We start from the raw sequence: 14,692 nt of genomic DNA, 5'->3' as shown, positions 1-14,692 counted from the left end.
AGAAGAAGGGAAACAGCTATTTGCCTTGCATGTTCATTTCTAGAAAGAGAAGCTAAGAAACTGACCTTAACTGAACCCACAAGAAAATGAAAGGACAGTTTTCCTATTTCTCTACAAACACACACACACACACACACACACACACACACACACACACACTCTTCCCCTCTTTCTCTGTACAAACACACACAAACACACAGAGAGGCTTCCTCGTGGTCAAGAATAAGCTTAAGGGACCCCCAACATTGAATTCTAACTCCCCTATAATTTACTCCTCTATGTAACCATTCAGTTTATACCCTTATTGTCTACTCCAATCAAATTACTACCTGTATATATATCTGTCTCCTTGACTACACTGAACATGTCAAAACAGAACTTTTACTCATCTATTCCCCAGTGTCTAGTCTTTAGCAAGGATTTAATCTTTGCTGAATGAAAGAGAGTTTGTACCCAAAACACTCTACAGTCTTATCAGATAGAGACAAGTCTAAGTAACACATGAATTTTTTTGTCCATAAAAATGCTTATAAGATTTTTTCTTATAAACTCTTGTTTGAGTAGCTGTGTTTTATATCAGGATGCTATTCACCTAACCTCAAATGACAAGACTATCAGCTCACTAGTAACTGTGGCTATTGATAAAATAGCAAATCACTCTTTTTGGCTCAAATTCAGTGTTTGGAAGTTCACTTAGTTCCTAGGGGTAAAAAAACAGCACCTGCAATAAAACCGTTTACTCCAGGTCACCATCACCTCCTTTTTTTTTTTCCAACTGCTTCTTGTATGGGCTTCCCTGGTAGCTCAGCTGGTGAAGAATCAGTCAAAGCAAATGGGTGGATACAAAAGCATGCACATGATTCAATAACTGGGTGCTTTCTTCAAAAGCTTTTCATTTACAAGATGATCAAGCCTGGCAGGCTACAGCCCAGCCCATCAGGTCAAAAACAGTCGGACACAACTGAGTAACTAACACAACAACAAGCTAAATATAGCCTTAGCACTCCATTCACAATTAATTTGTTGTGGGGATTCCTGCTTTGCCCTTTAATCTACACATTTTCTTAGGGACTTTTCTTATGTGTAGGAACTATAGAACTAGAAAGTTCTTTCATGACAAGTCAAAGATATTGCCATTGCTGTCTAATATACAGAAATTCCTTGGTGGCTCAGACGGTAAAGAATCCACCTGCGATGCAGGAGACCTGGGTTTGATCCCTGGGTTGGGAAGATCCTTCGGAGAAGAAAATGGCAACCCACTCCAGTATTCTTGCCTGGAAAATTCTATGGACAGAAGAGCCTGGCGGGCTACAATCCAAAGGGTTGCAAAGAGTCAGACACAAACAAGCAACTAACATCTAACGTACAACTCAGGATCTCAGGCAGGCTGAAGAGGAACGAGAGTTTCCAGGCCAGCAGTGTACACCTTTTCTGAAACCCCAAAGAGTACACACCAAAGTTGTTGTTGTTCAGTTTCCACACACACAAGTACCACGGTATGAAAACCCAACAGAAGTCCTCCTCTCGTGAAAATTCCCTTGACAGATACCCTCAGTTCCTCTTTACAACTCTCATACCATTTGAAATTCATTGTCTAATTCCCATTTTTCCTGCCTGTCTTTCTGTCCTGCATCTTCAGTAGCGCTTATCCCAAGTATAGCTAACTGCTTTCCTTTTAATTTTTTTGCTGCACCATGCAACTTGTGGTATTTTTTTTTTTTTTTGACTGCACCCCACAGCCTGTGGGACCCTAGTTCCCAGACCAGGGGTCGAACTCAAGCCCCTTGCATTGGAAGGTGGAGTCCTAACCACTAGACTCCCAGGGAAGTCCCTTGTGGGATTTTAATTCCTCGACCAGGATCACGACCAGGGATTGAACCTGGGCCCCTGACATTGAAAGCACTGGCCCACCAAGGAATCCCCAGCTAACTACCTTCTGACTTGTACTAGGCCTCGCTCCCGTGTTACAGCATCACCACTGTGACAATGTCCACCACTTCTGTTCCGCTCACTGCTCAGCCCCAGTGACCCGATACGGACAGACGTAGCACTCGGCACTTCACAGGGGCTCTGTGTTTCTTGAATGGATACATGACCAAACCAGCTGCATCTAAATACACGCAACTCAGCTGAGACCAAGAGGAGGGCAACAGTATTTTACAAAAGTGTAAGTAAGTAAATAATACAGATCACTCCTTGGATTTATAATACAGAAGGAATACCTGTTTTGTTATTTATAAGAAAGGATTTCTTTCTGTGTAGCAATGTCAGAAGCAGCAAATGGCCCTGTTTGAGGATGAGACCTAAATCTACTCATAAGGGGAGACCTGAAGTCCTATGTCACATGATTTACTCCTCCTGCAAGCCTCCTTTATCGTACCTTTACTTCAGAGCCCCACTCGATACTGTTTACATTCAGTTCTATATGTTTTCTATATATTACACAGACATATTTTTTATTCACTACTTAAAAGTTCTTTCGAATAAAATTGCCTTTGTGTCTCCCAGAGCTACTCTATAAGTAAGTACTGAGTAAGTGCTTAAGGAACTGATTCATTCATTCTATATTCCAAGTTCCCTTCTAGGTAAGAGTCGCTAAATGTCAGCATCTGGCCAATATAGAGGATCAGGGACATACAAACCCAGTTTTTCCTGGACATTTTTTTTTTTAAATTTTTTGGAGTACAGTTGCTTTGCAATGTTGTTTCTGGACATTTTTGATGAAGTAAATGACAAATACTGTAATATAAGAAAAGGGTTTTATTCCTAATTTTTAGTTCCCATACAGTTTACAAATACACTTTTACTCTGATAATGCAGCTTTGCAACTAGCAAAGCAGTTGAACTACACCCATAAATACAGGTGGGGAGACAATTAACAGCCACTAACGTTCCTCTACATAAACTATCTTTTTAATGTCTTTTTTTTAAAACAATTGCAAATAGACTACGTAATATACGTGGGCAAAAAGGCAATTAACTGAATCTCTTGAAACACTAAATGTATAATAAACAGTGCATATTATCAACATTTACATGATTCACATCAAAATGATGACATCCTAAAACGTATTCCTTTTAAAGGATAGATTTATCAATAAAATATTACATATCTTTTAATACTCTGGTACAATACTTCATATACTGCAGGAAAATTAACTGTAGGTCTAGTCATCAACTTAATAAAGGATCCTTTTCCATTAGCTTTTATTAATAAAAGAATCACAATTAGGTCATAAATAAACAGGCAAATTATTAATTACATGATTTGAGGTTTAGGATGAAAACCTGTAAAAATTAGTTTGATATACAGCAAAGTTATACAACACACTAAAACCAACTGTTTAATATTTTTGCCTTGTGTGAACTGCCCGTAATGAAAAAGGAACAAACTTTTTAAGGATGGAAGATACAATAACCTATATTTTGGAACTTACTTTTCAAGAGGAAGAGGGAAAGATTTTAAAGAAATTAAGGGCTAATACAGATCCTAATAAAGGCATATTGAAATCAGGGAGGCCATGTGCTTGCTATATAAAACTTTATTCCCCCAACAACATACAGAAAACAAAAACTGCACTGGGTTTGTACTTATGTCTACAGCCTAAATTTCCCTCGTGGATTAATAAGCTACAACAAAGCACTTCACAATTGCATACCTTTTTCCACATTCCTCTGCACTAGAAAGAACCCAGGACATTGTATTAGTTCTTAAAAACCCCAGTAAACCCTTAATAACCCCTTAATAACCCCTAAAAATAATCTTGATGACTTTCTTGGCTGTTCCAAAGCAACTGGGCTTTGTAAAGGATGCACAAACACCAAGAAAATCATACATGTACTTTCTCATCCCTGTTTAGCCACATTTAAAAAGTCACTGAGTCACTGATTTCAAAGGGAGAGATGACCAGAATTTTCAGTAGGGCCACACACTGAATACAAGGTGTCTTTTTGCTTTTTTTTCCCCTTTTTAAAAAAGTTATTAAGACTCTGAAATTTGGCTTTTTAAAAAACCCAAATACCACGTGCCAGGTAATTTCTTCACCCCAGATATAAAATCCTATGCTTATAATTTTAAAATACTTAGCCAGCTACGGGATATTGTGCAAATTTAATGTCTACCAGCAACCCGGAAGCAGACTGCAGACGTGTAGCTATCACACCTATTTCCCAGGTAACCTGATTCAACTATTACTGACTGCTCTGGCCCCAGGCCCTCTGACTTCCTCAGAAACCACCTCTTTGGAACTTCCATTTCCACTGTATTTTTTTCTACCTGCACCTTGAGCCCCTGCCCCCCGGCCCCCACCCATCTTCACAGTCCCTCCACCTGAATCCATCCCATGTAACCTTACCCAAGAACCTACAATCACCTTTAAAAAACACATGGCAAACCTTAGCACCCTAGGGACTATTACAATCTTGTCTTAGCATCAGTTTATAGCACATGATAGTTTGCTGACTTTATGGAGGGAAATCTAAATGAAATCAATGTCCCATTACAAACAAAGCTGGCCAAGATCAGGTGGTTTCCAAGTGCAAAACCAACTGATCTTAAGCTACAGGCAGAGACGTTACTGCAGCAGATATACTGTACAATCAAACCCTTGTATGCTGGTGAAAGACCTTGCCCCCAAAGTCCACAGTCAAAAATTTACCGCAGAAATGAGAACCGTTCAATGTGACAATGTAATAAAAAATAACAGGACGCAAGATCCTCGTTGCAAATACTTAACTGGAATCTCTTTCCTTACAGGTTTGACAAGACAGTAGTCATTTACATTCCTCTTATAAGGTAATTACCTTCAGATCAGACCTGTGTTCTGAAGCACTGAAAGCACTGCTTCAATGCTGAAATTCAATGGCTAGGCGGGATGGGAGGTGGGTAGGGGGAAATCTATGTACTTTATTTTTTTTCCAATGTACATTTTTGTCTTCTGAAAATGGCAGCCAGGCTCTCCTCAAACAAATCTCAGGATTTTAAAGGAGGTAAAGCCCTCAGGAAGGAACTACTACCAGGGCTGGATCCAGTCCTTCCTTTTCAAGAGACAAAGCAAGAAGAATTCGATGAAGGAGCCCATGACTTAACAGCAAAGTTGCCATGGCATTTTATTATCTTTACCATGTCCACCAATGACACTTTAATTGAAATACACTCATTGAATGATGATTCAACACACAGGGCAAAGAGGGATGTCTTTGGAGAAGGCACTTCAGGTAGGACATTAGCAAATCTTACTGCTCAGTTAAAACAAAAATGAGCTACTGCTAATTCAGTCAGATTAGTGGCCTCAGGAGGACTGCTCCTCCTCACTCAGCCAATAGCAAGCATGGGTGTGGGATATGACTAAAACCAGGGGCATGAAGAAAGCACCCCATACACCTCTCTCTGTAGGGGCTAGGGCAGTGAGCTGGTTCTGCTCTCAAACGCTCTGCCCTCACAAACACATCCATCCTTAAGAGGTCAGATGCCCAAAGTGATGGTTCAGAAAATATGCTAAGAGCCAGCAGAAGTGGTTCAAGAAGCTTGCCCGACTCCCAGCTTACACCAGCTATCATAACGAGCTTCAGCTTTCCAAGGTCACTAGTAGCTCCTACTTTTGCTACTTTTTTTTTTAGCTGTTTTTCCATGGCACTGGTCCTGACTGTTACGTTGGGGGCCTCCTAGGAACCTTACCTCCAGTTCATGCCCTCATGCAGTGCCCTCTTCCCAAAATGGGGCTGGGCCTGGGCCTGGGCTTTAATCAACATGGGGCAGTAGAAATGATGCGGTGACAGTTCTGGGTTGAAGTCTTCAGTGTGTGCGGCCGCTACTACTTTATACCCTTGGGGCCTCAGAGCTGCCATGAATGTGGTCCAGCTACCCTGCTGGCGAACGAGAGACCCAAGGACCACACACAGACAGAGAAGCCAAGCCATCCTGCCCACCACATGAGTGACACCAGCAAGACAAGGATAGGAACCACCCAGCTGAGCCCAGCCCAGTTTGAAGAAGGTGAGGAAAAGCAAGCTGCTGTTTTAAGCCACTCAGTTTTGAGGTGGTTTGTCAGCAACAAATGATAACCAAAAACTGGTTATCCAGAGACGCAATTTTTTTTTTCCAAACACAAGACAATTACTCAAATGAAAAGCAAAAATAACAAATGTTTTCCCACCACAACGTTTTCAGTCAACAGGCTGAATGGTAATTGGTCAACTGCTAAGAAGAAAGCATGCCTTTTATCCTAAGTTCCCATGATCTTTCCCCTCCATGATTTTTTAATGTCAATACAAAGGTAGACAGTCTGGGGCACTGGCTTAATTATTCTTGAGCCAAAATAAGAGGCCATCAAAATGAATTATCCACTGCTGGATAAGTGATGATAAATAAAACTGTTCTCTCTTCTATAGGATGTTGTTACTTACTTTTCCCAAATCATTTTTCCTCTTACAAGTGCCCTAGCATCCCCCACAAAGAGGGGAGGGGGAACTCAATCTGTTGAGGTTATCAAAAGAAAAAAAAAATGCCAATAACTAGAATTTGAGTCTCCATAATCTATAAAATATACAACACAATTTAACTGCTTCCTCAATTTAAAATAAAATTCCATAAAATATAACATTGTCTACATCATAGAGATGATTTCTTCTTATCTGAGGACATGAGTAACTGGAAATCAGGTGTCATCGAGTTAAAATACAGTGGTCTTTAAATGGTTTCAAATTTTGCTTATCAAAAGGTAGCCAACCACAGTGCAAGTCTTCCAAATTCAAGTTCATTCTTCATGTAAGCTTTCTTGCATCTGTTCTTGATCTTTTCAGGGAGAGGGTGAAAGTTCACATCTAGCAAAGAAAGAAATTAGAATTTTTAAGGAACATACACTGAAAAGTCTGGCAAGGTAGTAAACCATTTTAAAGCAGAGTTAAAGCTTTTAAATATACTACTCATTAGAAATGAGAACTTCAACATGAAATACTAAAAACTGTGAGCTTCTAAATTCTCTTGGGTTACATCCATCACAAACTTGGGTCACTCTCTAAAAAGGTGATTGACAAGGAGGAGATGTACAAGGGAGATAATTCCCAGCATCAGAGCTGGAAGGTGTGGAGTCGAGCCAGTTAGAGAGAGGCCCAGGAGGTCCAGTGCCCTGTGTCACACAGGCAGGCAGTCAGAGGCCCACTAAGGTGAAAACTCAGGCATCCTGACTCCAATCATCCAGGACCGTGTCCCCACACTTCCTAGATTCCTAGAGATCCTCTCCCAGCACAGCCTGGATTAATCTACTTTACTAAAAATTGCAGGAATGATGATATCTGCTCTTCATCACCAGTTTCAACCATTTCTCAGTAAGTGCTAACCCTTCCCTTAACAGAATTAATTTTGTATTTGATTTCAATATTTAAATGAATCCAGCTTGGAAAAAGAAATATAGGCAAAAGAAAAAGAAGGCTGATTTCTAAAAAGGAGGAGGTTCACTTTGTTATAACAGTCACAGATTATCTGCCAGCTCCGAAATGCCACAAATTCACCAGACCCTGATGCTGGGAAAGATTGAAGGCAGGAGGAGAAGGGGACGATAGAGGATGAGATGGTTGGATGGCATCACCAACTTGATGGACATGAGTTTGAGTAAGCTCCAGGAGTTGGTGATGGACATGGAAGCCTGGCGTGCTGCAGCCCATGGGGTCATAAAGAGTTGGACACGACTGAGCGACTGAACTGAATTGATATGAACAATGAACCCGAGACCACTTCCATTGAAATACCTATTTCTGTGCTTGCCATCTTGGCGGGTCTTCTCATCTGAAACTTTTCTGCTGCTGCATCAGGCCCACGTTTTCATAGACTCTAGCATTATCTTCTCTCATTCTGAAAAGAAGAGAAAGAAGACACTAACAAAAACACAGACATACTCTTTAACCTTATGTGATAGTTATAACCCACCTACTTCATTCTCTGGGACTGAGTATGGCACAGATATAGCTCTTGCCCCCAGGAGCTGACATTCTAGGAGGGGATTTGAGACAGAAACACATATCAAAATCATTGTGAAGAGCCTTGAGTCCCTGTGCTCTCGAGGGTTTGGCACAAAGAGAATTGTTTCCCAGGAGGGTGGAGTAAGGGAGGCCTGTATAACGAGGTCCTGGGTTAGACCGTGAAGGAAGCAGAGGCGCGTGCACAGAGAAAAGAATGGTATTCACTGCAAGGAGAGGGATCTGATGGCCAGAGCTCCATGAAGGCAAACTGTAGAATGGTCAGGCAGTGACTCTAGATCCATTCAGTCCCCAGTCCAGTCATGTGAAGGTGAATGTGAAGCTGATTGGTGGTTTAGGGCCCCTGGTGGGCAGGGAGGCATCAGAGTCCAGACTCTATGGTGACCAGAACAGTCCAGGAGGACGGGGAAACCAGCAGCAGCGGGCTGGCCGGAGAGGAGCAAGCTGAAACAAGCAGCAGGGGCTGGGGTCTCCTGGGTCTGAACCCTATGAGGGGGATGAGGGGAAAGGCAGAGAACCTGTTGGTCGAAAGGAGGCCACTGGTAATAGGGGAGTCATCAGAGCTAATTCTGTTGAGCCAACACGTGGGGAAAGCTTTCTGGCAAGAAATCGGAGCCCTGACGTGCTGGTTCCACTGCAGATCACAACTCAGAGTATCAACTTTCCCCCTTGGCCCACTGGGAAAGAAAAAAGCAGCCAGAAGGAAGAGGGAGTTTGGTGGAAAGCGTACTTTTGCTGCATCATTTCATCTTGATGTTAAATAGAAAGCAAATGTAAGTACGAACCTCATATATGTTATCCAAAACGTTTATATAGAGTATTAAAGCCAGCAGGGGTTTAAAAATCCACATCAGAAGCAAACAGACATAAGACTCGCAGGAGAAAATAAAAAGTAAATGTTATACCAGAGAGTGACTTCAGGATATACAGAAAAATCATAACTTATAATTGCTATTCATATCACTGATTTAACAAATATTTTCCTATCACATGTTTTAGTTTAAAAAATGAGTTGGCATAAGTTTTTCTGTACAGAACCAGACTGAAAATTATGTAGTTTCTGTGGGCCATATGCAGTCTCTGTCATGTATTATTCTTTGTGTTTTTTTTTTAATAACCCTTTAAAAACCATCCATGAGCTATACAAAAACAGGCTGTGGCCCAGATTTGGCCTGGGGGCTATAGTTCACTAACCCCTGGTTTAAATGACGGCAGTGGATTTCTGCTGACTGTGGAAAGTTAGACCAGGACTGTGTGGGCCATTGTGCGCTTAGTCAATCAGTCAAGTCCATCTCTCTATGACCCGACGGACTGTAGCCTGCCAGACTCCCCTGTCCATGGGATTCTCCAGGCAAGAATGCTGGAGTGAGCTGCCATTCCCTTCTCCACAGGATCTCCTCGACCTAGGGATCAAACCTGGGTCTCCTGCACTGTAGCAGATTCTTTACCACCTGAGCCACCAGGGACCATTAGACCAATATTTTATGTAGCAAAGAATCTTCACTCATCAAAAGGGGTGTTACCTACCTTTGCAACAATCCCCCACCTCACTGAAATAAAAATAAAATTCTTCTTGGAGAACCAGAACTTGATATATTTATAATCCCCGAGGATCCTAGCCAGTGTAGCAAGCAGCCTTCAGTTTAGGTGAATTACAATTTAGCTTAGCTAGCCACACTCACAAACCAGTCAGGCAACAATAATGTGCACCAAGGAAAGGCATGTGCTGCAAAGATGTGTCATTTTTTAAGCTTTTCTAAAGGATTATGTTCAGGAAAAAAGAATTTCCTTCATTTCTACTTACTCTGCACAGGATGGTGTTGGGGTACAAGGCGGCAGGGGACTCTGATCTCCACTTGTCTGGTCCGTCAGGGAATACTTAATATTTGTGTATTCGTGTCCTTTCCTCTTGCTTTTCTGAAAAGCAATGGTTGCATATGTGAAGTCCTATGACTTTTTTGAAGGAATGATGAAGTTAAAAAAGGCATTTCACAAGAAAGAAGAAAGGAGAGAGAGAGAGACAGAGCTGGACAGATAGATAAGTTGAACCCTGAATACTGGTACGTTGGCCAAATGCCAGGGCATTCACCTCCATGTAAATTCATCCTACGGGTGAAAGGGACTTTTGAACCATACAATTCAAAAGCAGAGAGAATCATGCATTAACAACTTACTGCATTAAATGAAATGTACCTGCTTCTGAGCTAAGAGAGAATTCACACTTTCTTTGCCACATTAGCATCTAATCGTTTCATAGTTCACTTGCAACACATTTAATGATTTTCAAGTAAACAGGTGGGAAAAGAGTTCCAGAAATAAATGCACTCCAAGTAGAAACGGCCCACGGGTACAAAAGATGTCAGCACTCTTATCAGGATCATACATTTATCACATTGTCCCCATCCCACCCCTACACCAGAAAAAAAACCCTAGCACATTTAATACTTTATTGTCAGCCTAATGATAAACTCTGGAGGGAAAAAAGGCAAAGAAAATCAGTAGAATGCAATCTCATCTCAGCTACAGAATGAACTGCATTCAGTAGAACTCCTGGTTAGATGATTTATCACTCTTTCCTCCTAAATTCACCCAGAAACAACCAATTCCAAAAATCTAATCCATAAAGTTCTCATCATTGTACAATGCTGCTTTCATTTCAGGATTATTCAAGAAACAGCAAATATTAGAAAGGGTATCCATATCAAATACTGACACACAGCAGTGACTTTCGTTCACTGCTGGTGGGAGGGTAAACTATGCCATCACTTTGGTGCACAATTCGTCAGAACGGATAGTGCTAACACTAGTATCTGGTAATGATGACAAGGCACGTATGTACTATAACTTTAAACATTTTCTTCTTCAGAAGCTCATGCACAAGAGCCTAGAAGAGCTGACAAGGATGTCCAGTGACGTGCTATTTCCAACAATATTCACCAAGAGAACAAATGAATGTGATGTATCCGTATCATAAAATAAGAGGAAATGTACGTATGTATGTGTGCACATCAAAACAGATTTCATACACAACATTAGGTGCAAAAACACAAACTGCAAAATAATTAAACAGTACAATAGTATGATATCACCTTGCTGAACGTTCTAAGGGAATTCCATTACAGTTTCTGTGTATTTTTTTTTAATGTCTTTTTAATACTGTAAGTGGAAGTTAACAAAAGAAATCAACTTCCAAGTAAACAGAAGAGTGTGAGATCGGTATATAAAGACTGGAGAATTTTCTCAGTCTTGCTCATTTGCATTTCCCCTAGATTCCCACCTCTGTTTCTGCATTTCCTCCTTCCAATGCTGCCTTGGCTTCTCTTCTTCCTCTCCCCTGCTCTCCACCCCTGTCATTTTCTTTTTTTCCATTTATCCCTCTGTAGCACAGTCTTTTACTCCCAAAGGTCCTTAATGCTTCATAATAATTTTGGAAATGCCTGGATTTCAGAATAATTAATTATGCTAAATGAGTTTTGTTCCTTTGCTTAATCTAAAAATCACGTGGGTATAATATTTTTAAGTCTGCCACTGAAACCTACTAATTAAGGTACTTCCTACTCTAGTCCCAAATCAAGTAGCAAGTTCCTACATTGAATCAAACAGTACAACGAAGGAAACAACATATCACAAAATCTAATTTATTTCTTTTTATTAGTGGATTTTTAAAAAATTTATTTTTTGCCCCTCTGTGGCATGCTGGATCTTAGTTCCCTGACCAGGGAATCAAGGCTGTAACCCTCGTGTTGGGAGCATGGAGTCTTAACAACTGGGATCACCAGGGAAGTCCCCACAAAATCTAATTTTAAAAAACAAATATAATCTAAGCCTACATATTTTTCTTTTAAATCAAAAGTTCATATACCAAATAGCTAATGCACTGACACGTAATGGCACCGAAAAGTATTGGCTGAGTGGACGAATGCACATACTCATTCGAGTACCCTTGGGAGGGGATTACTGGGGACATCCAATTTCTATAGTCTACATTCTGTAATATTTAAGTGATTCTACCTCCCCTACCCCTCATCCCCAATAAAAGCGCAGCAATAAAGGTATTTTGGTTTTAACTAGCTCCTAAATCCAAATTACAACTTCAGATTTAGGGTCAGAGGGACCATATACGGTAAGTAATAGGAAGATGTGAAGTGCCAGATAAGCTAGGAGGGAAAGTCCCTAAATTCTCCAAAACCAGAAGAAAAGCCAAAGCTTCTGAATGAAATAGAGCTTTTCCCCCAGCTTTTCTGAGCAAGACTATCTTATGGTCTTCAAAATATTCCCAAGTAATTTCCCATTTGTACCAGTGGTACTGTACTCTACTTATTAGAAGTCTTTCTTTTGAGGCAACTTCATGCTTTAAGTAAGTACTTCTGGCCCAAATCAATATAACTGAAAGGTGAATACGAAATAGCCTACAGTAACCATCTAAAGGCTTCCCGGTGGCTCAGACAGTAAAGAATCTGCTTGCAAAGCAGAAGACCTGGGTTCGATCCTTAGGTTGGAAAGATCCCCTGGAGAAGAGATGGCTACCCACCCCAGTGTTCTTGCCTGAGAATTCCATGGGCAGAGAAGCCTGGTGAGCTACAGTCCATGGGGTTGCAAAGAGTCAGACATGACTGAGAGATTAACACTTCTACTTCTAAGCTCTATTTTAAGTTCACAGCACTTACATTAAGACAATGACTTAAAGCGGTGAAGTTCAAAACCAGCACAGAGCTTGTTAATTATTCGACCATGCCTTCCTATATCCATACTGTTTCTGAAGATGTTTTTGTACAAGGAAACAACCTAGTGAGTATTTCTACATGGACTGAGAACCTACTACACTAACTAACTTGGGCTGACCATGCTTTGATAACGTGGCCACTGGGCTGCTAGGCTAGAAACCTTTCAATCAGGTTGCAAGTCCCATTTTTGAGAAGCTGAGTTTTTCAGAAGGTGATAAACAGGGTAAAGAAGGCAAATACCACTGATGTTTAGACATCACGTCTACCCAGTGAGCAGCACAGTGATGGGGCTGGAGGTGGGGGTGGGCAGTGAACTAAGGACAGCTCCCAAAAGAGCAGTCTCCTCAGTCCTCATGAACTCAGCCTTGTGTCCACTGGAAAGGCTGCAGCACCGCACTGCTCATTATGTGTGGCTTATTAAAAATGGAAATGTTTCTATTTCCAACTTGACCACATTGGGGGTTCCAACCCTCATGTGCTATATAGAGTGAGGCATTCATTTAAGAGATGGAATCAGGATGAATGCGGCCTGGATCAAAACTGGAACAGGCTGGAAACTTCGAGGCTTGGAGTTCTAAGCCTGCCAGGTGAGCCTGGGAAAATCCCAAACCCATCTGTCAGGCCTGGTGGCCCTCCCTGAGTTACTCCATAGTGAAAAATCAGAGTTGTGCGGTAGGGAATAATTCGTTTCCAGAGAGGTCCTTCCTGGTTGGGAACTTGTTTCCTCTTTTCGGATAAAGACAGTTATCTAGCAAAGCCTGAACTCTCACTCAGAAGGAGAGCATATCCAAGCCAAGCTGCCCAGGAAAAAAACACCAAAAATCTACATGTCAGCCGTGTAGGCTTGGTACCTGCTCTTCTTCAATCCTGCGCTGTAGTGTTTCAATATAATGCTGGACAGCCATATAGATGAATCGGTACTGTGCTTCTGTCTGGACCATCCCTGACCTCTGAGACCGCACCATCTGAATGGTTTTGGGAACGTCGATGTCACAGTCAACACCTAAAAGCAAAGCACCACGGAGCATCAGGAGAAACTGCAGAGACAAGGTGAAGCGGTTTAAAGCACAACTTTGAGCAGAGATAAAGCAAATTTACTTGTTCATGTTTTAACTGAACCTGTTCTGAGGGCTACGGCACTGGCCTTCTGACCAATACCAACGATCCTAGAAGATCACAGGGTCAGGGGTCGGCGGTGAGGAGCCCCTCAGGTTACAGTACCGCCCCATACCATCAACAAGGAGTGAGCAGATGGACAGAGACCACCACTGCATGTTCAACAAAAGGCCACAGCAGTGGGGGCCACTGCTCCTAGGCTGTGTTTATGCCAAAAGCTCAAACAGCATCACTTCTCTTCTTGGGCAAACATACTGAAAGTTGAAGTCTCTGGCTGGCCTAGATTTTTGTGAAAATACTTTAACGTTCAATTTTCTTCCGCAGGCTATTTTCACTAGCACTTTCCTTCCATAAACTGAAAACAGGAATCGTAGCTTCTTGCCCTCCGAATGACCTACCTTTCTCTCTGATGATGTCAATAAGAATATCAATCACAATGAACGTCCCTGTCCGGCCAATTCCAGCACTGTGGGCAGAAGGACGAAGAGCGAGGACAATGGAGTCATTCATGAGGGTTTTATGCTCAAAACCAAGCTATTAATATTAACAGAAACAATGTCTGCTCTTGGGAGTATTTATAAGATTGTCTATTTATATTTGCAAACATATGAGCAAAGAGCCCAGGGCTTTGGACTCAGTCCGTCCTGCACTTGGAGCCCAGCTTCCCCGGCACAGTGTGCCTGAGGCAAATCCCTTAACCTCTCTGACCCTTGGTTTCTTCATCTGTGAAATGGGCTATTGTGAGTATCAAATATCAGTAATGAGTGAAAAACAATGAATGCAGATGCTGGTATGGAGCAAGGACTCAATAAAAGGGAGCTTTTATAGAACTGAATAAATAATGTTTCACATGCATCTACTTGCCCAACATATGAAAG

The 14,692-nt window shown here is 41.5% G+C and overlaps 1 protein-coding gene across 4 annotated transcripts in view; it reads right to left on the bottom strand.

Moving 5' to 3' along the window:
* Nucleotides 1–2,742: 2,742 nt before the first annotated feature.
* The window catches only part of PTPN11 (protein tyrosine phosphatase non-receptor type 11), a 65,238-nt gene continuing 53,288 nt past the window's right edge, over nucleotides 2,743–14,692 (bottom strand). For all 4 annotated transcript variants that reach the window (XM_043901673.1, XM_043901674.1, XM_043901676.1 and 1 more), the window contains exons 12-16: nucleotides 14,213–14,280; nucleotides 13,550–13,701; nucleotides 9,779–9,891; nucleotides 7,747–7,849; nucleotides 2,743–6,822 (exon numbers count right to left, since the gene is read on the bottom strand). In XM_043901673.1, the coding sequence (XP_043757608.1) occupies nucleotides 7,780–7,849; nucleotides 9,779–9,891; nucleotides 13,550–13,701; nucleotides 14,213–14,280 (403 nt within the window). In that variant the 3' untranslated portion in view covers nucleotides 2,743–6,822; nucleotides 7,747–7,779. The remainder of the gene's footprint in view (nucleotides 6,823–7,746; nucleotides 7,850–9,778; nucleotides 9,892–13,549; nucleotides 13,702–14,212; nucleotides 14,281–14,692) is intronic.

The sequence above is a fragment of the Cervus elaphus genome, chromosome 5 (assembly GCF_910594005.1).
Source record: "Cervus elaphus chromosome 5, mCerEla1.1, whole genome shotgun sequence".
NCBI classification, from domain to species: domain Eukaryota; kingdom Metazoa; phylum Chordata; class Mammalia; order Artiodactyla; family Cervidae; genus Cervus; species Cervus elaphus.
The sequence above is the reverse complement of the archived record's forward strand: the minus strand, read 5'-3'. Positions and strand labels throughout refer to the sequence as shown.